A 26,670-nucleotide genomic window follows, 5' to 3' on the forward strand; every position below is an offset into this window, starting at 1 on the left:
ATGCAAAACCTGTCTGAGAGGGTGGGTAAACATTTGGGTATATCGCCCGATGCCGAGCTGTGTGGTGGCTCTGGAGGGAGCTGGTTTCAAGCTGACTTGGCGATGTCCCAGCGGTGGCCATGTGAGCCCCAGGTGGGGTTACCTATAGATGGGCTTTCGCTTGCTGGTTACCTGCAGAGCAGCTGGTTCACGCTGCCGTCATCCTCGTCCGAAGTCATTTATGTCCGCGGCCGTGCACCCTGTCTGGGAGCTGTCATGAGTTATACAGTAACTGGGTGTGTATGTCTGAAGATCCCTGAATCACTCCCTTTATCATTACTGCACCCACAGGCACCTTCTCTCCCAGGTGAGGCAGCTGCGTGTTAAAAGCTGGGAGAGGAGAGAGCCAGCGCTCAGAGGGCTCTTGCGGTCGCAGATTGGCTGCCGGGTGGCGTGGGGAGAGAGAGCCCTCGCCGTGAGCCAGGAACGCGCGGGATACTGCAGGGACCGGGGACGGTGCTCACGCAGGGAAGAGGGCAGGTGAGGTTTCTGGCTGCTGGGGGTGTGCTGGCGGCTCTGCCTCCCCTGGGCTCTCCTGCAGGGCTTCCCTGCAGAGACCCTGCAGGAGACACTTATTCTGCAGAGATTTTTACAGGTTTCTTCTTTTCATAGTACAAGACTTTGGGCCATCGTGTGCGCTGGCAAGTTTTGATCTGGAATCAATTCTGGAAACGCAGGGCAAAGGGTGGGGCTGGAGAACAGAAAGTGCAGCGTGCCTGGGAAGAGGTGGCTGGGGGGGGGTGTATGGGGTGTGTGTCTGTGCGTGTGTGTGTGCACGCTCGTTAGGGCGTCGTTTCTAGCTGTGCATTGCGACCTGGCATCAGCGCCGTCTCCCTGCCTGTTGTGGATCACAGTGCTGGGGGCTGCGGCTTCTCAGTGTCCCTGGGGAACCAGGCAGTCAGAAATTACACCTCTGCTGAGAGCGAGGTGCTGTGCTGGTACCTGTGGTTCACCTCAGCAATAACATAAAGATCCAAAGATAGTGCTTGGGGAAGAGGGCAATCTCTTATACGCTTCAGGAGAGTCTTGTGCATGCTTCATGAGTTAGATGAAAAGCTGGGATTCTTTCTTAAAACCAAATACAGTCTGAGCATCTGATTTTCCTCTTCATTATTCTTGATTTTGCACCCATGTTATTCTGTTGTAGATCAATTAAAATTATCTCCCTGTAAACTGAGAAGGAACGTGAAGGACCTGGACTGAGCTTTAGACTGCAATTTTCTGCTCATTTTTGCTCATGCTGCTAATTCTTCCCTAGGCGTGTCCTTGCTGGTATGGAGTCTCGCTGCCAGATTTGGCCATGGACATTATTTGTCCTCCTGGGTAAGACTCACCATATACAGTGTTTCTAAAAGGATATGGGGGAGGCTGACTAAATAGAAACCCTGCTAATGTAAGCTTTGTATTAGTAGCAGTATTGTGGCAGCAGCTGGGAGACTGGTATTTGATGATAGTGCTGGTGTTTGGCAAAAGGCTGCTCTCTGTCCTGAGCAACCGGCTGTACGGCTGGCTATATCGGTAAACAGGGAACACCAAACAGGGCTGTTCAGTATGATGGGCAGGGAACCGAGCATCCCTGCAGCCCAAATACGGGTCATGGCAAAGAAGAGTTTTGGAAATAACCGTTAGTACAAAGCACTTTTAAAGTGCCTTTTTCTTATTAAAAATAAAGGTAATTCAGGGGCAAAATACCTTTGTCCTTTTTGGCATATGCATTTTGTAGGTTTGTCCCAAGCATGACCTTGCAGTTGGTCTGTTGTAGAAAACAGCAGACATGCTGGTTGATGACTGTGTGCCACCCTCACTCAACCCCAAGCCCTGTTTTCCTGCTCTTCCAGCTGCCCCGCGGCTGCTGGGTGCACAGCGAGCCTGCTCCCAGGCAGCCTGCTACCCCGCCACCGGAGACCTCCTGCTGGGACGAGCCCATCACCTGAGAGCCTCCTCCACCTGTGGCCTCACCAAGCCCGAGACGTACTGCACGCCCCACGGAGAGGTACGTCCACCTCTTCCCTCCGCCCTCCTAAACCTCACGTAGGGATGCTAATGCCTTTACCTGTCCCTATCCTTCCTACCCTTTTGCAGGGATGTGTTTAACCTATTTCAGGTATTTATCCCCTTTCCAACCGTGTTGGGTCATTGCACCATCTGTGGTGTCCTCTTGAGCCCTGGTAGCTCCTCCATCCCCATGGTAGGGAAGAGGCGCTGAGCGTGAACATGGTAGCAGGGAAAGGGCAGCAAAGCTCGGGTGTGAAGCAGTGGGGGCAAAGTGGAAGCTTTTGCATCCAAAATATCCCAAGCCTTCCTATCTCCAGGCTTTTTAGTTACCAACTAAACTTGTATTTCACTTGTCAAAAATGGGAACGTTTCAGGTCTTTCACAAAGACTTGGAAAAGCTTCTGAACCAAACAACTGTTTTCAATTATGCTGGTTGTGCGGGGGCAGGAGATCGTGCTGGGGAGGATAACGTTTCAGCCAGCTGTGGGTTCCCAGGCTCCAAAGCTGCCACCAAATCAGAGTAAGGGTTTAAGGATAAGCCTGCCTGAGCACAGAGCTGAAAACGCTACAGAGGTGAGGTCCCTGATGTGAGCGCTTCCTGAAGCCTTTCTCTGTTGGTCTGGCAATGTTAACCCCGTAACTGCCGTGGGAGGAGCTCAAAAGGGAGTGGGTTCAATGCAGGAACGGGCAAAAAGGGTCTTGGAAGAGATGCTTTAGAGGGAAGGAAATGGCAGACCTCTGGTGAGGCAGTGTTTTCTACAGTGAAATCCAGCTTGAATGAGTCAGTATTATTCTGGTTTTAATTCCCTTTCAAGTTGGAAGGCCAAGATGTGGCAGTAAGCGTGTATGTTGCAGAGCCGGTGTTCTCGCTGGGCTGGAGAGATTTTTGCTCCTCTGCGGGCTCAGGGATGGCTGGGAGCTGTTGGTTGGTGTGAAACTGGGGCAGCTCCCTGGCCCAGGCGGGTATATGCATCACGTCCTCCTGGATGCTGGGCTGGCTGCAGCGTCTGTCCTTTGTCAGGTCATTTTCCAGGCTGACAGTTGTGGTCAGGCATTTCCTCCATTCAAGCTCTCACTCAATTTTTTCAGAGCTGCTTTGTTGCTCCCAGGGAGCAGGGCTGTTTGCTCGCCTCCCCAGCAAACCCCCGCTGCTTCTCAAGGGTGCTGTGGCCCATGGACAGGAAAAAAAGCAAGCAATTATTTCTGCTCTGGCTTAATTTTTTTTTTGTCTTCCCGATTTCTGTTTATATTTGAGGAAAATTGCACATAAATGTACTTCTGAAATCTTCACTTAACATTGACTTTTGGCAGTGACTTTTACTTGAAGAGGAGGCTTGTACTATGGGAAGCGAGGGTCTTCAAAACCTTGATTAAGCTGGTGCTTGAAGAGGGTCTTCAAAACCTTGATTAAGCTGGTTGTCCTAATACCAGCTGGAGTGGACTCGTTATTCCCTTTGCCTGGCCTTGAGAGATCACTCTGAAGGGCCTTCAGTTGTGATCATCTGCACCACTTGTAATCTTTGAAGTGGAGACTGGGTGTCTCTCTGATGGCTGTGATATACCTCGAGCAGAAATGATCCATTCGGTGCAGAATTAGTGAGTGAGGTCTTGTGGCGGTACTGCAGAGGAAGGCAGACAGCAAGATTGCAGCAGTCTCTTCTAGTCTTTAAGCCCCTAAACTATTCAGTTTTTGTGTTCCTTATACCTTGCCTTACAAGTACCAGGGTTAAAAGGGATATGAAACAATCTTTTCCTTTACTGAAATGAGAGATGTGTTGTTACTGCTAGCAAATTCCTCAAAGACTCTTATTTCTGTTCTGCAGCGGTAATGGCTAATGGGAGTTATGAGTACACCAGCTCCTATCTTTGCAGGAGAAATCCCTATGCGATAAATATTTTTTCCTCCCTTTTTCTACTTCCCTAATTTAAGCAAAAATTAATCCCCTGAACTCAATCTTCCTATTCCCATCCCATAAAAAGTAAGCACACTTAATTTATTGACTCTTATGACTTTTTTTGTTACATGTCTTGCTCTTGTTTTGTTGCCAAATAGGTACAAATTTGGAGTCTGTTTTGCAATCTCAGCAGAGGGCATGGGATGAGGGGTTGCTCTCGCTGCCTGCCGGTGCTCTCGTGCCAGCTGGCAGGCACATGCTGTCTGGCCCCGCTGCCAGCCCGTGCTGGCCCCAGGGTGCTCTTTTGCAATTCTGGTGGGTCACTTGCTGTGGGCATCGATTTCAGCCTCTGCTCCATTGTCTGCTCCGGCTCCAAATCCCTCTAACCTTTATACTTTGCACTACTGATTGCTCCACTCCTTGGCTGTAGGCCGTCTAGTGAAATCCAAGCGGGACGGTCAGCATTGGCATTTATAGCGCAGGGGACTGCAGTGATGATTAGAAAAGTGATGGGGGGTGGAAACCAGGCAGACCAATGGTCTGGCTTGGAAATCACTTAGCGCTTGGGAAATGGCTGTTTGAGTTATCAGGGAAAGTAAAAGCAAGAGGGGAAACTGAAAATAGAAAAATAAGCGAGCCTGGATTTGGAGTCATAAAGGTGCTGATATGTGTGGAAAGACTCTCATTGACCGAGGTGTGATTCAAGGCCCAGTTAACTCATCTCTCTATTTAAATGCAAAGTATAGCACTTTGATAGGAATATGGAGTAGCTCACACTGCCTAGCTCTACCCAAGGGAAGGCACGGCGTGGCTTTCACACGGATTAGCAGGTTCCCGGTCCCCTCACCTGGCCAGCCCTCCTGAGTGACAGCACGAGGGCTGTGCACGCCTTTGGCTCTTTGCCTCGCTGCTGGAAGCAGCGGTACCTGCACTGTGGCATGTTCTCACCCAGCAAGGTTAACACTGCTCTGGAGGGAGAGCACTTCTTTCCTCCGGGCTTGTGCAATGCTTTCAGCATAAAGACATATTCACAACTAGAAAACAGCTACAGACTTTTCTGGATGTTTTATTAATTTTGAAGAGTACCCAAAGCACCCTGCACACCGCTGTGAAATCTTTTGCCAAAGAATAGGCAAGAGAGGAATGAAGTTGGGTGTCCTCGCGCTTGTGTTGCTGCTCTGTTTCCTGCATCCTACAGTGGAGCAGTTTGTGTGTGTGGTGACTACATGGATCTTCACACCCTGACCCTGGGAGACTTTCGATATTAAAATGTTGTTCGCATAAGTTCAAGGACCACCAAGATTTTCTGCCTGCTCTCACCTGCTTTTCATGGGCACTTGGTGGATATGAGCAATGAAGGGTGGCAAGTCACCTTTATCACCCCTTGTGTCAGTGGTGACGTGGGGTCATCCAGATAGGGATCGAGGGGAGAGGTACCAGAGAACCCTAATCCCTAAATGAGTTAGTGGCAGGGCAGTGTGAGCCTGTTGGGCAGGAGAGCTCCTGGTGTGGCAGAGGATTCCTCCTGCTGACGGAGGGTCGCAGCTGCCTGGCAGGGGTTGGTCTGTAGCATCTCTCCCTGTGGTGTCTCAGCACTCAGTTGTCTTTGGCTGCTTCCAAAAATACAGGCCAGTGTCTGTGAAAGAGAATATGTGCAAGACTAGTGCTTCTGTCTGCCTTATTGCTACCGTCTGATGGTTACATCTGCTTGCCCACCAGCATGAGTTGGTCAGGGAGCTCAGTACTGATCCAAAACATGCTGCCTGCCGGGTGCTTCAGCGGGCCCTGGGCGTGTTGGGACAGGGGAGAGCACGCTGGAAAGCCACTGTGCCTCCCAGCTCATTTGCTTTCTAGACCCACGTCATCAGTCAAACTCAAGTCTTTTACACAGAAAAATGCATCCATGAAATCGTGAAATAATTGTGGTCGGATGGGACCGCAAGAGATCCAACCCCCTGCTCAAAGCAGGGCTTCTAGTTTTGGGTATTGCTTCATAATGTCGAGGGTTTGCACTGAATAGTTTGTATTCCAGACCTGTTGAAGGTGATATGGGGCTGCTCTGTGTTTATCTCGTCTTATTCTGGCATTCAGACACACCCTGCTCTTTGCTGCAGGGATATGTCCCTACCTGTAGTGAATGTGCAGAAGAAAAAGCCTATTTCCCATTATTATTTTTTTTTCTCCTCCACCTCTCTTCACTGTATCTTCTTTTGCCACACGACTGCAAATTGATACGTATGCTGGGAGACATCAGGTCATTCTCTCGCAGGCAAGTTGCAGAGGCAGTAGGACCGCGGTGATGCGTGTGGGGTGTGGAGATAAACTGGTGCAGTGTGGGTTTTGCAGACTGTCATCCTGGCAGATTTTAAATGAAGTTTCAGTGAGGGGAGATGATGTGAGAACAGACGGGGTGAGGAAAACAGGCACCCACGTGCTTGCTTTTAAGCAAGAGAAATGAACTTCGTTTCCTTAAACACCATACCTAGGATGTTTGTCCAGCTTGTGTCTTCTCCCCCACCTCTGCTGTCACCTCTGAATTTGGGGGTCACTGGTAAAACCAAGCTGAGGGTCAGAGCCCTCTATTTGTGTTTTGAGCATAACCTCAGAGCTCACTTCCCAGTGTCACTTCTGACTGGCCAAGCAAGGATGTGACATTAGATGTTATGGCTAAGAGATCTATTTATCTTTCAAAATCGCAGCACAGTCCCGTTTAGCAAATACCGATTGCTCACTGAGTCTAGCCACGCCGGCATAACCATGGGTAACTTCTAACATGTTTTCCCATGGAAAATGTATAGAGTACTTCACAGGCAAGACGAGCCCAGCTCTGCGATCCTGGCGTAGTGATGTCCTACGGCTAGTGTTAACAGGGAATGAAAATGGGTTGGAATACAGAATTGCATAACTTGGCTTTAACAGGTGCCTTTGTTCCTAGGGTAATTTCTTCTTGCTGCCCACCCTATTTCTTAATAACCCTCAATCTCTCTGTATACATATGAATTCCCACTGCCTTCCAGATTGTCCCCAAATAAACTTGGAACAGTAATTACCGTCCCTATACAATATTAATTGTGCAAAACCATGCAAGGCGCTCGTATGGGAGGCTGCGTGCCAGGAGCCTGACTGACACAGTGCCTCTCACTGACATGGAGCTGGGTTAAACGCAGGACCACCAAGGTCTCCGCAGCTATGAAAGGTCTTCATTTCATGACTGGAGAGAAGCAGCTTCCCAGTTTTGCTGATGAATAACTTCAATTTATTTTGGGTTGTGCACCTATGCCAGGAGGTTTTATTTCAAGGGCTCTCTACTCATTGAAATGGCAGCTAGAGTTACTTAAAATACTTTGGTCTGAGTCCATCAGCTTAAAATTGTTTGCGGTTTTCTGCCCATGCATGAGTGGGGAAGCATGGGAGGCTGACCAGCAACTGGTTCACAAGGTCAGAGCAGGAGGAGAAGAGCAGCAAAAACCCGCAGCAGAGCTGTGGAGAGCGCACGGGCGAGGGCAGGGTCTGCACCCGTGTCCCTGCACGCACCGTGCAGAAGTGTCCCAGGTGTGTGATGTAATATACGGGCATTTTTACAATACCTGGTTGTTCTTCTACATGGATTTTTTTTTTTCCCCCCTCCACCATTTATTTCTAAAACATGACTCTGTTTATTCTCAACGCGCTAGCTTTTCCTCTAAAAAAACTGCCTTCCAAATTGCCTTTCAAAAAGCTGGAAGGAATTTCCTTTAATCTCTGAACCTCCATAACCTGTATTTTGAGTGACTCTTAAGAGTAGCTTGGAGGCACAGAGGGGCGGTTAGTGGTTTCCATGCAGACCTACAACTACTTTTGCCTTCCTATAGGCCTTTTCAGCCCCACATCCCATACCTACTCAAACACCTACCGATTCTCTTTTGCTGCAGCAGCACACGGGCTGGGGCCTTTGGTGCCTGGCAGGGGAGGGGGATGTGTTGGAGAGCCAGGGCTGGGGCTGCCCCGGAGGTCAGTGACCCAGCTTAGACTGTGACCTCTTAATTTCCAATTGTCACGTACTCCCGCAGCCCTGGTCTATTCCTGGCAAGCCCAGCTCTGAGGGAGCTACTGAGTCTGTCGCTATGCTGGTAAAAAAAGAAGGGGAGAGCTGGGGAGAGGTGTGCGCGTGGTGAATCTCCCCCCAGCCCGGTGCTGGACTGTCATTTTTAGTAATTCCCTCTGCCCCGAGGAACTTTGAGACACATAGTCACAGTCAGTAATAGCAAATCCTCCTGTTGTGCAATAGAGGCATTTCACAATTTGATCCAAGGATGTGAAATGAATTTTGCTTCCAGTGTTAATTTTAGCCTTAATTAAAAAGCTGGGGGGAGGGGGGGAAAAGGCAAAGATTTTTGCACCGAGCACAGCCCCCGGGCTGCATGGGGAGGGTCGGTCTCACAGACAGTTTAAGCTTCATTTTTACGTAGGGACACATTTCAAGTGTGGTTGCAGCTTCATTGCCAACATTGAATTGTAGCTACTAGAAGGCACTTGTGTCTCTGGCTGTGTGAATGGTCTAATAAGTATGCGTGAATCACTCTGAATGAATAATTTAGCCGAGATTAACCTTTCCCCTTGCAGAAAGCCTTCGTTCTCCCTTTGCTAATCACAGTCAGAACTGTTGTGAAGTTTAATCATTATTGGGAATTGTTCACTAGGTTATTTCTGTGGATAATTCCCGTAGCTTCCTGACAATTTGCTGCTAGTAGTCATTATCTGAAATGAGTTCTTCTGCCTGGACCCGATTATATTATTTCTCATTCTTACTGGCAGAGCCAGGAGGAGTTGGTAGAGCCAGGGAAATTGCATGATTATATATTTTGCATTCTCTGTTTGCTTACTCTGCAATATTGTTACAAATATTGTAGTTAGCCAACTCCTGTTCTGGGATATTTATAGACAGAGAACATAAAGACTGTGGAAAATATTATGGAAACAGATCAGTTTTAAGTGAGGATCTCTCCTCAATATCCGCCCAGCTGCTGAAAGGTTCCCAGGTCCGGGGGCAGAGCGGAGTCAGGTCTGGGCTTTGTTAGGAACTAAACCAACCCACGATCTGAGCTCACATCTGTCTGCTGCTGCCCGGCCACCTCGCTGTGTGCCATCTGCTCCCGGGGCGTCAGCACGGCCACGGGCTGGGAGAACAGCCGGGCGGCTTTGCCTCTGGTGTGGTACCAGTTAGTGCTTTGTTCAAAGGCAGCCTATGCCTTGTGCGGTTTTGTGTGAGAGCAAGCAAAAAGGTAACTCTGGACAGAGTTTCCCATGAATTTTTCTTTAAATTAAAAAAAAAAAAAGGTAGTTCTTATGAAGCTGAGTCCTTTTTTGTAGAAATAAGAGACTTGGCTGACTTGGGTGCACCTGTTTCAGGAGTAAGGAAATATGCGTAAACTGTGGATTAACGTTTTAAAGGGGAAACCAGAAATCTTGGTGCCACCGTGCCTCCCTGGCCACCACCTCCTGCTGCCTTTCCGAGGCATGGATCTCGCCTGACCCCAGCTCATGTGTAGGGTCGTGTTTGGGTTGGAATCGGCTCATTTGCTTACGTATCAGATGGGGGGATTTTAGCACAGAGGTGGATATAAAGTGCTTGTCACTTGTCACCCGATGTCTCTGCTCCTCCATGGAAAGCTGATCTCATCACTGGGGTCCCAAAGATGCCCATGCCTCTGCTGTCACCTTGTGCCGCCCCAGGGACTGCCAGCCCTCGCGGTGGGGTATCTCGTTACCTTCCCAGTGTCAGATGTTAGACCTTGTGCCAGACGCACTCTCCTCCTCTCCTCCAAACCCGCTTTCCTCCCAGGACAACCTTTCTGAGCCGCCCTGCCCCGCACCGTCAAGGCCAGCGCCTGCCATCACTGGCAAACACTGTCCTTGATCTTCCTCGATTTCTCAGGCTTTGGGATGTGTCGGTGTGAAGCGCATGTCCCACTGCTCCATTTGGGAGGATACTTTACTGCTCGGGCCACTGACAACTTCAATTTCTAGTTGAAATGTTTCATATCACTTTTGCTTTTGGGACAGCGTTATCTGCAGCCCCTTGTGTTTGCTCTGCTCTGAGCATGGCTGGTATCGAGCGCTTCGGATGGGGCCTCCCCGTGTCCCCCGTGGGATGCTGCTGTGGGCTCTGTCGTCACCTGCTATTTTAACATCCCTCTGGGACCTGCCCTTCCCCACCTTGGCCTCACCTGAGTGTCTCTGCCCCCGTTTTGTGGTGGCCCTCGCCCAGCCTGCTTGCCCACCCTGTGCCTGCCTCTTCTCTTGGCGCGTGTCTGGACCTTCCCTGTTCCCTGTCTCTTGCTCAATCTCCTTCCTGCTGCTTTCTACACGTTTCTGAGCCTACTCATGTGCCGCACGGATCCAGAGGCCCCAATGTTAGTGGCTGCACAGAGCGTTGCTTGGTTAGTCAAAATTTGGACATTTGTTTGCTCCTCGGGAACCCTGTTTTCTCCTGTCCCTGCGTTCCCGTGCTACATCTCTGTTTGCTCCTTGAATCACTTGCTCAAGTGAAGGGCTGAACTTTGAGCCACTCGACTTCCCACCCGCTGACTTCTCACCCGCTGAGCTGTTTGCTCCCGCTCTGCTCCCAGGGGAGAGCGCAGGGGGGCCAAGCATCACCCGGGGCTTTTGTATGCGAGAGAAAGGCCTTTCTGTTCCCCCAAACAGCCCCTCGGCTGTGTGGAAAAGGCAAACTGGTCCTGAAAAAGCTGCAAAGAGCTTTCTATCAAGTGCTGTCATTGTGGAAAACAGGGGGTTTGCTTAAAAAAAGGCATTTTTGATGGTTTGCCAAAAATGTGTTTTAGTCAAAAGCATTTTGGTTTTAGTTTTTAGTCCGTAAATCCAAGTTGTGTTTTTTAATGGGGTGTGAAGGGGACCACTTGAGTCCTGCATATCATTAGTCTTATTGATCGTGGTTCTTCAGATCTCTAATAAACCACCTTTACTGATGCCGTTTGTTCCTCAGCGAGTCCACGCTGCACTTGGGCCCCTCACCTTTGGGGTCTGCAGCGGGGTCTTTCCCTCCGGCCGAGCCGGGACGGTTGCTTCCACGTGCCCTTTCTCTTCCAGTGGAGCATGAGATGCTGCAGGTGCGACTCGCGGCTGCCGCACACCTACAACAGCCACCGCGTGGAGAACGTCCTGTCCTCCGCCGGGCACTCGCGCTGGTGGCAGTCCCAGAGTGGTGAGTACCGGCTGGGCACGTTGGGGTCCCCTCGCAACACCGCAGCTCCGGGCCACTGGCAATAAACAGCATGAGGGGAAGAGGAGGAGGTGTTGAACTCAATAGATTGGAAGGAAAGAGGAAAGAAATGACTTGGCTCAGGCAGCTAAGTGGTTTATTTTCCTGAAGTCCGCAGTCTGCACCTCTGACGCTGCCTCTCTGTGCCCGCAGGCATCAAGCGCGTCTCTTTGCAGCTGGACCTGGACCAGACATTCCAGCTCAGCAGCATCCTGCTTCACTTCAGGGTTCGTGTGCAGCATCTCTGCTTGTGAGGAGATCGCAGATGACAGTGGATGGGCCCCGCTGGCTCTCCGCAAGATGTGGGGATCTCAGTGCACAGCTCCCTTCGGGATCCTGATAGGAAGGACACCAGGGGCCCCATCCCTCCTTTTTCCCTCTTTTTCGTGGCCATTCCCCAGGGCATTTGGGAGGAGCAGAGCAGGGTGGTGGGTTCCCATCCCACGAATGTCTGCTGAAAAAATCTCCTTGGTGCAGATGTGTATTTTGTGGCTGCAGCAGAGCTGGCCGAGGGGAAGGGGAGACCCAGAAGTTGCTGGTAACTTGCAGGGGAGGGGATTGCTCCAGCAGCCTGCGGAGACCTGAGCCTGAAGGGAGGAGGAGGAGGAGGAGAGGCATCCCCAGGATGGGAGTCGGCTGGGGTGTGCCTCGTTACAGATGTGCCTCTTTTCCCGCTCTGCAGTCGCCACTGCCCGCTGCAATGCTGATTGAGCGCTCCACTGACTTCGGCAAGACCTGGGAGGTGTACCAGTACCTGGCCTCTGACTGTGCCACCGCCTTCCCCCACGTTCCCCGGGGCTCCCCCGAGAGCTGGCAGGATGCTCGGTGCCAGGTGCTGCAAGGGCACCCTTTGCACGGGGGCAAGGTAGGATTTGTGGGGTTTTGTGGCAGGGGCTCCCACGTGCGCCTGTTCCCCCTGCTGTGACCCTGGGTTCAGGGCGGGTGGCGCAATGCTGCAGAAACACGTGGTGGCTTGGAAGTCTTTTACATGTGTTACACCTGGCGAGGGATGGAGCCCATGGACATCCAGCACTGCTGAGGGGAGTCCTCAGGAGAATTCCTGCTCCTCTGGGAGGAAAGCCCTTGCTGCTTTGTGGCAAGCGAGATGTTATGTTGGTCTTCCTGCAAAGTCCTCTACAACTCTGAAGTCTTTTCCCTGTGTTAAGTGATGTTCTGCAGAGGCGGGTCCGGAGCACACGCTGCCCAGAGCATGAGAAGAAAGCACCTTGTGTTTCCTGCTTTTTAACTTATCTTTTTTCCTTCTAAGGTGAAATTCAGTGTCCAAGACCTGGCGTCTACCATCACTACTTCCTACAGCCAGACCATTGATAGTAAGTGACTGGCCTCTTTCATATCTGAGAAAGGGAGAGGGGGATGATGCACCTTGTGGTTCTTCCTACCTGTGATGGAGCGCTGAGCTGGGGTAACCCCGCGGGGGAGCAGGTCCCCTGCAAACAAGGCCTCGAGCTGCATGTTAGACTGCTGCCCTGGTGCCTCCGAGGTGTCAAGGAGCAGTGTTTGGTCTTTGCTTATGACTCAGCTGCTGCTCTTCGTGCCGATGCCTCTGTCTCTTGCTCCGAGCCCTCCACGCAAATCGCAATGCACTTCTGCAGCCGGTGCCTGGGTGCCTGCTGCCCCCTCACACCTCTCCTCGGTCCCAAACAGAGCTGGGGCAGTTCACCAACCTGCGGATCAACTTCACCGAGCTCCCCCACATTGCACGCCAGGGCTATCGCTCACCCAGCACCTTCTATGCTGTGACGGAGATGTCAGTGCTGGGGACCTGCTTCTGCCATGGACATGCCAACCGCTGTGCCCCCTCGGGAGACCTGCATGCTGCGGTGAGCATCGGGGTGAAGCAAAAAGCCTAAAGATGAGCTGTGTGGTATCAGGCTCCACCACATGCCCGGGAGTGCTCTGTGGGAGACCTTGGCTGGGATGACCAGTGGTGGGGTGTGGGAATCTTTCCTCTGGCCAGCGGCTGCTCGTAATCGTGGGAAACGATGCGCTGTTTTGCCTGCAGCAATGGGGTGGTGGCTGCGAGACAGCAGCCTGTGCTACCCCCACGTAAACCCCCTTTTTGTGTTGGGAAGAAGGTGAGAGGGGCTTTATAAGGAGTTATGAAGCTCAGTGGCTGTGGGAGGTCGTGCTCTGGGGGGACTGCTCCTGCCAGCACTGGGTCTCTCGGCTGGATGGGGGACACACGGAAGGTTTCAGCAGGCTCCTTCATGCCTGGGAGGATTTGCCGGTGCAGGTTGTTAGCTGTTGTGGGATTTTCTTGTCCCCAGCTTATGCTTGTCCGCTTTGTCTTAAGCGTGGTTGTCCTTGGGTAGGTAGTAGAGGTGGTGGGAGTCGTCCTGTCTCTGCAAGTGAGGAGCAGCCCGTCCCTGGTGCTGCAGCATCCTGGTCTGGGTGCTGGAGCTTCATCTCTGCACAGGAAATGGGGGCTGTATGGGGCAGAAGCCGGCCAGGCATGTGCCGGAAAGGCATCGGGAGGATGAAGCTCTGAACTGAGCAGCTACCATCCAGGAGAGGTAAAGCGCTGTCTCTGCAGCAGGTCCACGGGCACTGCGTGTGTCAGCACAACACCGCCGGTCCCAACTGCGATCGCTGCGCTGCCCTCTACAACGACCAGCCATGGGCACCTGCGGAGGACGACAATCCCCACGAGTGCCAGAGTATGGCGATTGCCTTTCCCTCTCTTCTTCCTGAGGCCTTTCCTAAATCCTCCCTAGCCATGAGTGATGGGAGCGGGAGCGAGCTCCAAGACCTTTTACTGGGACGCTTTGTGGGGCTGGATGTTAACACGGGTGTCTCCGCAAAAGGCGCCCCCGACACGTTTGCACGCAGGGCTTTGCTCTGCAGGGTTGCGGCTGGGCCATGCTGGCTCACGGGCTGCACCAGTGCTCGGCCACACTGTCCGACTGGTGCCAGTTTCATCCTGGGGTGGTTAGCGGGTGTCACTGTGTCACGCAGGGGACTCGGGCACCCTCTAGTGCTGGAGCCGCTGCTGCCGGAGGGGTTTGCACAGTTGCAGCACTAGCTGGGCCATTTTATTGGGTTTTTTTAGGGTGCAACTGCAATGGTCACTCGACCTCGTGCCACTTTGACCCGGAGCTGTATCGTGCCAGTGGAGGGGCGAGTGGGGGTGTCTGTGACAGCTGCCAGCACAACACTGAAGGCAACAACTGTGAGCGCTGCAAAACTAACTATTTTCGCAACCACCAGCAAGATCTTGCCCATCCTGAAGCCTGTCTGCGTGAGTGCCCAGTTACCCCCCTGTAGCACCTTCCTCGGACCCCCCCGTCCACCCCTCGCACCCCTCAGCAGTGCCATTTCTTGCGTGTTTCCAGCCTGCGAGTGTGACCCAGACGGCACCGTGCCGGGCTCCATCTGTGACCCGCTGACGGGGCGCTGCATCTGCAAGGAAAACGTACAGGGGGACCGCTGCCACCTCTGCAAGCCGGGGTTCGCCCAGCTGGCCAACGCCAACCCCATGGGGTGCCGCAGTGAGTACACCCTGAGACAACCCCTGCTTCCCGAGGTGCTCCCACCCCACCTCTGCGCTCAGCATCCTCAGTGGCTCTGAAAGGGATGCAGTTCCCAGCCAGCTTTGACTTGGGGTTTCCAAGCCAAAGGCCCATTTTGCAAAGGCTTATAAACCTCCTCGCTCAGGCTGTGGCCTGTCTCAGGTGTATAAGTTTGGCAAAAAGCACAGGGAAGCGGAGTTTGGGGCCTGGGTAGGGCTGTATCCCCTTCTCGAGTGCCTCCCCGGGTGTGCAGGGCTTGGGAAGCCGGAGGCGGTGCTGTGCAGGCGAGCGGGGCTGTGCGCAGCAGAGGGCAGCCGTGGCTCGGGTCAGCACTGTGTCTGCGGCTGGGCTGGAGGGATGCTGAGGCCTCTCCGGCTGCTGAGTCCTGCTGCAGTGCTTGAGGGGGCAGCGCGGTGTTAGAGCAGGGGTGCGGGTCCCTTGTGCCGAGCTCGGGTACGCGGGGAGGGACAGGAGAGCTTGTCTTTAGGTGGCTGCAAGGTCCTTCTGTGGACCTGGCTTTGTGGGAAGCTGGGCTGGTGCTCTGCACCCATTTTTAATATGACAAAACCCTCCCCGTTTCAGGATGCACCTGCAACGCGCTGGGAACGCAGCAGGACATGCCCTGTGACGACGAGACGGGGAGGTGCTTCTGCTTGCCCAACGTGGTGGGGAATGACTGCGACCAGTGTGCGGCCGAGCACTGGGAGATGGGGAGCGGCCGAGGCTGCCGGCCCTGTGGCTGCCACCCACATGGCTCCCGCAGCCCCCACTGCAACCAGGTACCGCCCAGCCCACCCTGAGCATCCTCAGGGCAGATTCAGCATATTTCAGCAATATTTCTTTTTCATTTCCCTACATTCTTTCATGCATGCACCTGCAAGCTTGCTCTCTTGTTTTCCTTTCCCAACTCTGTAAACGCTGCTGTGAGGGGCTGCCCGGGGGCAGCGGGGGTGGTTGAGCTGCACAGCTGAGAGTGCCACTGCCAACGGAGCTGTGTCCCCCCTGGGCAGCACCATGCCGGGGATTGCTCAAAGCATCAAAACTACCTGTTGGGTGGTTCCGTTGTCCTGTCCCATCCGTGGGAGCCTCCACAAAAGGGCCATGCGTTCCCAAGCGCATCCTGCTCTTATTTACTTTTCCTGTTTCCTAGAAAACACTATGACAGGCTATTCAGGAAAATGAAAGAAGGTGGTAATTATCGAGGCAAGATTAAGCCATTTTAAGAGGCCTGATATTTAGTAAGGAAGCCCTAATAAGAGATCTTCACGCAGGCGAGGCAAGTTAATTATCCTCATTTGTCAATGAAAAGCATGTGTGTCACTTTGGGCTTAAGAGACAATTGGGAAAATTGAAGTTAAATGTAAAAAAAAAAAACCAACCCCATGACAAATTCTAAGAGCCAAAGATAGGTCCCAAAAGAGCTCAGTGCAGGGAGGAGACCTGAGGATGGCAAACCAGCTGCTTGTGGGTGATTCCTTTGTCTTTGAAACAAAGCTTAAAACTCTGCTTTGCAACGCTTGAGCTGTTTGGAGACCATTTGCATTGCTGCGGCTGAGCCTGCAGCCTGGCGTGAGCAGTGCGGGCATGTCCTGGAACACAGGCTGAGTAGAGAAGATTGTCCGTGTGCTGGCTTTAGTGCTCAAGAGCAGTCGAGGGAGGAAAGCGTCCAGAGCTGGGTCTCCCTGATGTGTTTCTCTTTCCTCAGCTCACAGGACAGTGTCCGTGCAGAGAAGGCTTCACGGGACGGACGTGCTCTGCCATGCAGGAGCAGGTTTGCCCAGATAGGCACTTTGGAGATACCCGGGTAGGGTGCACAGGTAGGTAGGGAGCATCCATTTCGTTTTGGCTTGGTGTTGCTTAGCACTGTGAAATCACGGGTTATCTGGGAAAGAGCACCTGGCCCATGACCTGACATCAGCATTTCCCGTGTTATTTTGCAAGAGAAATTTCCTCTCTGGAACAGCTTCCTAGTTAATCCCTGTTGCTCTTCCCCATCTCCAGGTATCCACCAGTCCCCTCCCAGCAGCCTTGGGCAAGACCCTTGGCCGTGCCAGTCTGGCCTTGCAGGGTCAGGGTGTGGGTGAACGACTGGGCTTGGGCACTCTTCCCGTTCCTCTGCCCGTGCCACCTCCTTCCCAGATGCTGCAGGGGCTGATGGGTGGGGTTGGACTTCAGATTGTGTTGGCATCCCATTAGCAGGGTCTGATTTTATATATATAAAAATTTATTCCCCCCCCTGCTTTGGTGGGCTTCACCCCTATATCTCTCCACCTTTCCATCCCCCAGAGTGTGACTGCAACTTCCAGGGCACGGAGGACGTGGGGTGCGACAAGACCACAGGCCAATGCCTCTGCCGGCCGGGTGTCACGGGCCCCCACTGCGACCAGTGCCAGCGGGGCCACTGCAGCACCTACCCCGGCTGCGAGCTGTGCCACCCCTGCTTCCGTGCCTACGACGGGGACATCCAGCGCCTGCGCCTGCGCCAGGCCAGCCTCAGCAACTCCACCTCGTGGCTACCCCTCGGGAGCGGGGGCTCCCGCTTCGGCCCCCGCCTCTCGCAGGCAGAGGGCAACGTGCAGCAGGTGCAGGGCATCCTCGGCCGCTCTTCTGTGACAGAGCAGAGCCTGGCCCAGGTGGGCAGTGCACTTGCTGCGATCAGGTGAGGGATGGATGCTGCTAATGGGGTGCATCCCTTAGCCGGGAGGGGATGCTGGCTTTTTTCTGCGTGCTCACTCCACTTGTCACACTTGAGCTGCTTGCACGTGTTCTGCTTTGTTTCTGTAACTGAAAATCTTGCTCCATTCGCACAGTGACCAGGGATGCAAGAGAACAGCATGTCCACATGTGCCCGTCCTGTGCAAAATGTTGCAAAGGCAGGATGCCGGTGGACAGGCTCCAGGCAGTCGGCGTCTTGCCCAGTCCCTGCGTGGGCATGGCCCCACCAGCTGTAGCCCAGCCCCGCTCTCTGCTGCTTCTGCAAACCTGTGAGGCCACGGTGTGTCCTTGGCCATCAGCTCTCTGGGCTCAGAAGTGCCTCTTCACCGGGTGTTGGCAGCATCCCAGCACGAGAGCACCCTGCTCTCTACGGGTGCTTTGCTCTCTACTTGAATTCACGTTTTCTGCTTTTTCTCTCCCAGAGAGCAGGTCCAAGGTATAAATCCTGACCTTCATTTTCTGGATGAGACTGCCTCTCTGTCGAGGGAGCTCGAAGCTCTTAACAGCAGCTTGCTTATCGCTAATACCCAGTATCAGAGCAAGAAGACCCAGTTTGAAACCAGCCGCAGCACAGACCTGTCAGGTACAGTGCTGCAGCTGTAATATCTCTTAATTTGCAGCCATTAATTTACGTCAACGTGACTGTGCCTGGTGGTTTCCCACCAGCCAGGTAGATGAGATGGAGTTTTTAACCTGCTGTCAGCTTAGGAACAGCAAATACATCTTCCCTCCCCAATGAGAGGGATGCTTTCTACCCAGCCCCTGGTCCAGGTTTTCATGCTATCGGGTTATTTGCTCCAGCATTTTGGGGCTGGGCGGCTTGCTCCACAGGCACCACATTCCCGTCCCCTGGCCAGCACAAACTCTGCTGCCGGGGCACAGCGTGGGCGGTGGGAAGGGGGGAGCCCCGCTGGGAGCGTGTCGCTGAACCCGGGAGGAAGCTGAGGTAATGAAGGTTGTGCACAGATGGAAGGGATGGAGGGGTGGGGAAGAGAGCCAGGCGGCTGTCAGGCACTTGGGAGAGGAGCTAATTAAGCCGTGGTGATGCTGGTGGTAGGCTGCCATTATAGCCCTGCTACAGCTAATTCTCTCCAAGTGTCTCATTGCTGCCTCTCCCTCCCTGCTGCAGTGCATGGCTCAGCCGGCTGGGGATGTGCGAGCTGCAGCGAGCGGCCGCTGCCTGGGCAGGTTCACTCTGCACCTCGCTGTCCGAGCAGGGCTTAGAGGTCCATGTCCTGACAGCTCTCCTTCCAGGCTGTGCTGGAGGGGAACGGTGGGGTCTGCTTGGAAGCCAGGGAAAAGGGCTCTGAAAGAGCCCTGTCCTGCCCCGCCAAAACCCTCCTGGGCTGCATGGAGCAAAGCCCAGGATCAGCATGTGCACGTCGTCTTGCTTTAGTTTTGTTTCAATCTTTTTGCCCCAACCCAGAGTTCAGTCCTTCAGGAAAGCTCTGTAGCTCACTGAAGAAATGGCTGAAAGGCATCTGGAAATAAAAGGAGCTTTTTCATTGTGCCATAGTGACTAATCACTCCGGCTGTGTCTCCCTCCCTCTCTGTGCACACATCCACTCGCAGGGTATAGTTAATGCCTTCGTTTAGGTAGCTATGCTGCATTTATGACTCACGGAGGCATTTGTGTCATTTATCGGTTTTATTCCTGCAGGAGCGTTCAAAACAATCAGATCTGCTTACCAGACATCCACCAATGCCAGCAGCCTCGTCGCCAGCGCCTCCGGGCTGCTGGCCGAGTCCCGGGAGAGCTGCAGGAGTGCTGTGGGGCTGGAGGGGGGACTTGCGGAGTCCACCTCCAAGCTGCTGACCCTGAAGGGCGAGATAGCCTCATCTCCCAACCTGACCCCTGTCATAAACAAGGTGAAGATACAAAGTGGTTTTATGACTTCCCCACTGCGCACATTGAGTTTTCACGAGGGCCCTGTAGTGCTCAGGAGGCAGAAGTCTCATCCTGCAGTCATGCATCTTTCCTCAAACAGTCCAGCATGGCACAAAGCAAAGTCTTTGTCCAGAGAGACTCATAAATGGCATCCAAGCAACCTGCTGTTTTGGGACATCAGTGGAATTGTCTGAGCACCCCTTGCCTGGGGATCACAGATACCGAAGCATTGCCCACCCCTCCCTCCCAAGCACGCACTTTTTCCTCCAAGGACTTCATGTGTCAGTTCTTGTATCTCAAAGACCCACTTAATTTCTGGGATGAGGTTTCTTTTATTTCTCCTTCGCTGCTTTGTTATTGCCATGGAGATTCATTTCGGTGTCTCCTAATGCACGGTTGCTGTGGAGACCACCAACCTCGCCTCTCTGCTTTTCAGGGCACCAACACATTCTCAAGCGACCAGCCTGTGCTGGTGCTTGTGCTGGCTCTGGGTTTGCATGTGCCCCTGCTGCACTGCGCTCTTTGGTGGGTAGTAACTCTAGAAGATGCCATGCAATTTAAACCACTGATGTCCAGGCGAGAGGGCAGGGTCTTCTCATCCCATTCTCTCTCCCAAAACAAATTGCACAGGTTGGACAGGGTTCCCCTGCCACGAGGGAAAGAGTTGTTGTCCTGAGAGTAAATGAGATGTTTGCTCCATGCAGACCTGCTCTGTTACTCTTCATGAGCTGCTGAGGTTTAGCTCCTGCTTTGCTCTTGTTATGCTCTAGCTTGGGGTGGTGAGGAGATGCGGACCTTGTGTTGCTGTCTCAGGTGTGGGCATTCAGCGCTGCCGTACATGTGTGTAGCTCTGGCTGCCCTTCCCCGACACAGTCACGGTCTCTGGTCATTTGGGCTGTGCCACATGCATCCCTGTCAGCCCCGTCGGGAGGGCTGGCTCCGTCGCTGTTCCCATGCGGAGCCCTGCAGCACCAGCACAGCCAGTTCCCCAGCTCCCTTGGCGAGGGTCTGTCAAAACTTTGGCCCCTGTGATGTGCTGCTTTGCCTCCCTGAGGGCACTGAGGTCTCGCCAGTGAGGTGAGTGCCCTCGCTGCCCCACTGCTCTCTCCCTCTCCAGATCTGCGGTGGCTTCCGAGTGGAGACGTGCACGCCTGCCCGCTGCGAGGGGCTGCTCTGCCCGCGAGACAACAGCACTGCCTGTGGGGCTGGCCGCCCCTGCCGCGGCATCTTCCCGCTGTCGAGCGGGGCCCTCGCCACGGCTGGGGAAGCTGCCAGGGAGTTTCGCAGCCTGAGCGCCCGGCTCAGGGAGACGGCGCAACTGGTGAGTGCGGGGCAGCGCTGCCTGTCCCGTGGCCGAGCCCCATGCTCGGTCCTTCGGTGTCATAGCAGCAGAGCCTGGGGGGACAGCTGTGGAAAGAGCGAGCTGTGATAAAATACCCAATCTCAAACTCTGTTTGAGGCTTGATCTTTTGGACAGCTGCAGAAATTCAGGAATTTTTGAGTGGGAGACTTCCTGCTGCGTGCATGGATCCTGCCTCCCCCCAGCACAGGAGCCACAGAGCCGAAGGCATGTGACTGGCTCTGGAAATGTCACAGGGAAGCCTGTCCTCCTCCTGGTTTGGGATTAGCATGTCAGAAGGGATGGGGATGTGGAAACCTCTCTGAATCCACAGGTGTATCTGCTCTAACATTTGATGCAATCTAGAGTGTGTGTGTTAGTGCTGTTGCAGCTTCTTTCTACGGCCTCTCGGGTGCTTGCAAAGATAAAGTGAGTTTCCAAACTTGTTCAAAATCCATTTCAAAGGTGTTTTGAAAAGCTGAACGGTACTGCCCCTGTTTGAGAGCTTCCCTTGCAAATCCAACCCTCAATCTTTAACATTTACAATCCTTTAAAGCAGTGGCATATTAAGAATGGGGAACAGCATAATTTCAAAGTGCCTTGCCCAGTTCACTCAGAGTTGAGGTAGGGCTGCTGGGATTCCAGGTCAAGAAGAAATGGCTCCATCAGGATATTGTTGTTTGCAGATTAAAACGACAGAGACATCTGCAAATCAGATTCAAAGCAATACTCGGCGGCTTGCGGACCAGATGAGCGTAACAAGGACCCAGATAGAAGGAGATCTCCGGCGCATCCAGCAGTTCATCCAGCAAGTCCGAAATTTCTTGTCAGGTAGCGCTCTGCAAGCTGTAAAGTATGTCTGTGCAGGTTGACTAGTGCACAGAAAAAACTAATTTTTACAGTGATATTATGTATGAGAGTGCAGTACAAGGGAGTCAGCTGAATAGCTCACCCCAGTTAAACTCTCGGATATCCAGTTTATCTGCACATGGGTATTTACGTAGCAAAGGTAACGCACACCCTTGAGACGGCAAGTGGATAGTGTTTTCTGAAACACACGGATAGTGTTTTCTGAAAAACGGAGAAGACATTTCAGCAGTGCAAAAGTCCGTGATTTTGTCAGGAGTTGCAGTTTGGCCAGCTGACTTGCTCAGGCTTGGCTGTGCTGTTCAGATTGACCCAAATGAATCCTGGCTGTTTCATCTGTGTTGACTTCCCTGGGATGTCACCAGGGCAGACCCTGCCTGCTTCTTTCTGGGGATGTTTGGGGTCCATCTGTGAGGTCCATGGGGCAGGAGGTATTGCCACAGCCTTGACTTCTGTGCGCAGGGCTTTGTGGAGGGGTCTCGCAACATCCCCCTGTGAACTGCTCTAAAAAAATGAACTGAATTAACATAAGTGGAAAGCTGTGGGGGAGACAGTCTTTTGTCTGTAGCACGGACAACGGCTTGCTTTGGGTCCTGCTCTCTGCCGCAGAGCCTTGTGCCATCTCTAGGGCTCAAGGACAAACCCATCCCTGCGGCCGGTGCTCTCTGAGGATTTGCAGTCGGCATTGACCCAATGCAGAAAAGTTTACCGGCAACGCTCACTGACCGGAGATAAACAGACAAATCTTCTCTGGAGCAGACTATTAATCAGATGAGAATTCCTCATTGTCCTATAAACCAATGGGATGACTTATTGTTCGCAGACACATTGTAATAATACAATGAGCCTCATGAGCATTAGCTGAATAAGAAAATCAGGTCATTTGGTGCTGCCTGGTGTTAATGATGAGTGAAGATATTTCTGAGCTAATCACTGGGCTAATGTCCCTTGGGCTTTGCCTGCCTCCGATTCCTCAGTTTTATTAACTTTTATTTGTGAAATAAAAAAAGGCTTGTCTTGAAACACAACCTCATCTGCTCAGTGAGGTCCACCTAACTGCTCTGGGCTTAGCCATGGTGTTATCGTCACCAAATTAAAGGTATCGTTTCAGTACTTTCCTGGAAGTTTTGCTGATGTGAATGAGAAGTACATTAACTTCAAGGGGATTAAATTCAGGGTGGATCCTGGCAGCTGAAATGAAGAGACTGTGTGCGTGAGACATGCGTGGCTGGATGCCTGCCCTCATCCTCCCTTGCATTTGCACTCCCGCCTTTCCCCTCTCCCGTTTCTGACACCGTCTGTCTGTTTGCTCTGTAGACAAGGACATGGACCCTGCCACTATCCAGGAAATCAGTGAGTCTGTTCTCTCCCTACGTCTCCCCACGGATGCTGCTGCAGTGCTGAGAAAAATGACTGAGATCCAAAATTTGGCGACTAAGCTGCAGTGCCCAGAGAGCATACTTGCCCAGACGGCTGAGGACATCGCTAGGGCCAAGCAGCTTCAGCAGGAGGCAGAACAAGCCAGGTCGGTTGGGGTTCAAGGGCTTTCGGCAGCTGAGGGTCACTCAGCCAGAGTGAGTGTGGTGGTTCTCAGTTGGATTGAAATCTTGCTCTGCGGGAGCTGTGCTGACTTGCACAATACGAAGCTCTAGCCTGGGATCTTCTCTGTCTGTACAGTGCCTAAAAGAATGAGTCTGCAAATCTCTGCAGACACCTCCCTGGTGCCCGATACGAATAAGAAATCTGGTTGCCAAGAATAGATCTTGTTATAGATACTAGAACAAGAAGGTCTTTACCAAAAGTAATGGAGGCTTTTCTCTATCTCTTGAGTCCCTGTGATGGGAGATGACAAGATTGCCCTGGTATTACTTGATATTGGTGACCTACATCCTAACTGCACAAGAGAGCATGAGGAGATTAAATGGGCTATTTGTTTTCTGGGTGAAAGTTGGGAGGATTATCCTGTGGTCCCTTAAAAAGTAATTACAGAGCGTCCTTGCAAATTTGGAGCATCTACCTTGTCACATGTTGACTTGCAGCAATATCCCAGCGAGAAGGTTAGCGGGATAAGTACGTAAACTCCTTGATAGTGTCTAACACCTGCTTAACCTGCTGGAAGTGATGAGACAAGGGATTCTGGCTTTCTATGGGGAGCTCTATCACCCAACCTGAATAGTCCCACTGCAAGCAGAAAAGTATTCATTGAAACTGGTTCAGTGGTTATTGCTTTCCCTTCAATACTTTTTCTTGCACTACTTACAAAACAAATGTTCCTAACTAGTTTAAAGGAAGGCTTTTCTCTCCCATTCTCGGTTTGTCTCCTCTGCTTGGGGGTATGAAATGGAAGTAACGCTTCTCTCGAAAGGAAACCTGCTGGAGTGCAGTGTGTCCAGATGTGTGGGTTTGTGGCTTTTAGGGGAGGGAGACTGCAACTTTCTCAGTAACAAGCCTGTCGTGTTTCTCAAGCTTCCTTATTTAGCCTCTGCAACCTCGACTTCCAGCCCGTGCAATTATCTACACTCATTCCTGGCTGTTTCCCACATTTCCCCAGGAACCGGGCAAATGCCGTGGAGGGCAACGTGGAAGAGGTGGTTGGGAATCTGCGACAAGCAAACACAGTGCTCCTGGAGGCCCGGGGTGCTATCAGGGGCTCTGGCTCTTCCCTTCGGTTCATTCAGGAGCGTGTTGATGAAGTAAGTGATGTGCGGTGACTTCCCAAATAATGATACTGTGCCCTGCTCACTGCTCCTTTGAAACTTCCCCACTTGGTAGAGTCCTGCACCAGCACAGCTGGGAAATGGGATCTGGTGAAGCTTTTGCTGTAAAATCTTCTTTCTGTGGTGCCTCACTTGTGTGCTTCTCCAAACTCGAGTCATGGTCCCTGCCCGAGCCCCCTGAGACAAGCCCTGGGGCTGCCGTGCTCAGCTGCGCAGGGAGCAGTCCCGGCTCCCTGCCGAAACCCTGCTTCTGTGATGAGTCTGTCAAGCAGCGTAGCTGGTCCCTGCGCAGAGGAAAAAAAACATTAGGAGTGGGGTTTGGATATGGTTTCCTTCTTAATGTGGAGCACTCTGCTTTTAGATTGAGGCTGTTCTTGGTCCAGCTGAGAAGAACGTGAAGTCCCTTGCGGGCCAGCTGGACGGGCTGATGGAAAGACTCTCGCAGCTGCAGCGTGGAGCAGACCAGAACCGCCTGCGGGCCACCGACGCACAGCAGACGGCCGGGGAGGCGGGCGAGCAGGCCAGGAGCGCGCAGCAGGTACCGGGCTCCGGCATGTTGCTGGCCAGGGCGGTCACAGCTGTGCTCCGCTTCCCCGCTGTCATTAGGCAGCAAAGCCAGCTGTGGCCTGGCATGTTTTTGAATGAGGTGAGGAGGCTTTCCTGTTCAGGCCATGGCTTGTGCGTTATCGTGTCACTTCTTATTAATCTGATGTAGTATCCCACTACTGAATTCTTTCCTGACTTATCTCTGTTGTATCTCCCACCTGAGGCAGAGTAGCCCATACAGCTGTCAGTCAGCATCTTTCAGAGTGCATCGTGAACTGTTATGCATTTGCATGATAACATCGTGGCAAAGCTCTAGTGCAATATCCATTTAATATTTAAAATGGATTCAACGTTGGAAAATCCCCTTTCCCCCAGTCTATTTGCTTGCTCCTACCTGCACTGCTTATTTGCTTTTCCACAGGCTTTTGAACAAGTGAAACAAATGTACGCTGAGCTGAAGAGAAGGATGGAGCAGAGCCCGGCTCTGGGAGAGCAGGGCAGCAGGGTGCAAAGCATAGACCTGGAGGCACGGGCTCTGTTTGAGGAAACTTTGACCATGATGCTCAGGATGGAAAGTAAGACTCTTTGTGAACTCAGTGTAATCATAGAATGGTTTGGGTTGGAAGGGACCTTGAAGATCATCTAGTTCCAACCCCCCTGCCATGGCAGGGCCCCCTTCCACTAGCCCAGGTTGCTCAAAGCCCCGTCCAACCTTGCCTTGAACACTTCCAGGGAGGGGGCATCCACCCCTGCCATGGGCAGGGACACCTTCCACTAGACCAGGTTGCTCAAAGCCCCGTCCAACCTGGCCTCAAACGCTTCCAGGAATGGGGCATCCACAACTTCTCTGGGCAACCTGTTCCAGTGCCTCAGTACCCTCATAGTGAAGAAATAAGTAATAATCTCACGCACTGGGGAAGGGCTTTTGACTCCCAGTGGGGTGAGGGAAAGAAATTATGAGGAAGAGAACATACTTACAGCAGTGAGACGGTGCAGATTTAGGCTGCATCTGCTGGTGCTGTGCCAGTAAATTTAGAATTTGCAAGGGTGTGTGGGTGGCCGTGGAAGGGACGCCCTGCCTGTGATGCCGATGTGGCCCTGTTTTCCTCCACACACTTGTTTCCATTTTTAAGCATTCAAAAGTAATGGCTTTGTTTGGAGCAGTCATGTTGGGTTTTTTGAGGGGGAGAAGGGGGAACATAAGAGGAGAAGGTGGTGATACTTGTTTTCCTCGCCCCACCAGAGCTATGCAGGAGGGAGATGGAGGCTCAGCCCAACCTGCTGGGGTGGGTAATGGCCATGATGCCTTCCTCCTGTCTGATCATCGTGTAACCCTTTCCTGCCCTCTTTCCTCAGCTTTAGAGATGGAAATTCAGGAAAGCAACAAGGCTTTGATGTCCAAGTCGGCCAGGCTGCTGGGCCTGGAGGAGCAGGTGGGAAGGATCCGGGACGCCATCAACAAGCGAGTTGCCTACTATGAGAGCTGCTCCTGAGCGAGCTGCCCGTGCTCCGACGGCATTGCCTTCCTCCTCTGCAGACACTGACTTGTGTATTTATTCCCATTTTCCAGCTGGAGTTCTCATGTGCCTAATGTCTCTATTTTTAGCAAATTGAGTTTTCGTACCGCTGGAAAATAGCTGCACTGAGCCAAAGGAGCAACCCCCTGGAGAGGGCTAACCTTTGTTGGACTGGCTGAAGCTGCTCAGTGGTTGGAGGAAAAAGGGGGAGAGACATCAATCTTCCATTGCAAATAAAAACATCCCTAAAGCTGTTATTTCCAGAGGGGTTTATAAACCAAGACATTATTTCTTTTTCTTGTTTTAGCCAATTCAAGCTCTTTTAGCTGAATCTTACTGTTCAAATTAAAACCCTCATGTCAGG

The 26,670-nt window shown here is 52.5% G+C and overlaps 1 protein-coding gene across 1 annotated transcript; it reads left to right on the top strand.

The window, feature by feature from the left end:
- Positions 1 to 1,313: 1,313 nt before the first annotated feature.
- Positions 1,314 to 26,660, top strand: LAMB3 (laminin subunit beta 3). Its single transcript, XM_009272743.2, has 22 exons — positions 1,314 to 1,362; positions 1,878 to 2,032; positions 11,016 to 11,130; positions 11,341 to 11,414; positions 11,870 to 12,052; positions 12,455 to 12,518; positions 12,853 to 13,028; positions 13,745 to 13,865; positions 14,258 to 14,446; positions 14,541 to 14,696; positions 15,300 to 15,496; positions 16,423 to 16,534; positions 17,004 to 17,376; positions 17,855 to 18,015; positions 19,093 to 19,301; positions 20,438 to 20,641; positions 21,346 to 21,490; positions 22,844 to 23,051; positions 24,078 to 24,219; positions 24,605 to 24,781; positions 25,211 to 25,364; positions 26,146 to 26,660. The coding sequence occupies exons 1-22, from the start codon at positions 1,314 to 1,316 to the stop codon at positions 26,280 to 26,282; spliced, it is 3,501 nt and encodes a 1,166-aa protein (XP_009271018.1). The 3' UTR covers positions 26,283 to 26,660.
- Positions 26,661 to 26,670: the final 10 nt, after the last annotated feature.

This window comes from Aptenodytes forsteri, unplaced genomic scaffold (assembly GCF_000699145.1).
Source record: "Aptenodytes forsteri isolate BGI_AS27 unplaced genomic scaffold, ASM69914v1 Scaffold142, whole genome shotgun sequence".
NCBI classification, from domain to species: Eukaryota; Metazoa; Chordata; class Aves; order Sphenisciformes; family Spheniscidae; genus Aptenodytes; species Aptenodytes forsteri.

Coding starts and splice junctions, on each gene's coding strand:
- LAMB3 (XM_009272743.2), top strand. CDS start 1,314: ATGGAGTCTCGCTGCCAGATTTGGCCATGGACATTATTTGTCCTCCTG. Junction 12,053..12,454: donor ACCCTTTGCACGGGGGCAAG/GTAGGATTTGTG, acceptor TTTCCTTCTAAG/GTGAAATTCAGTGTCCAAGA. Junction 16,535..17,003: donor TACCCGGGTAGGGTGCACAG/GTAGGTAGGGAG, acceptor TCCATCCCCCAG/AGTGTGACTGCAACTTCCAG.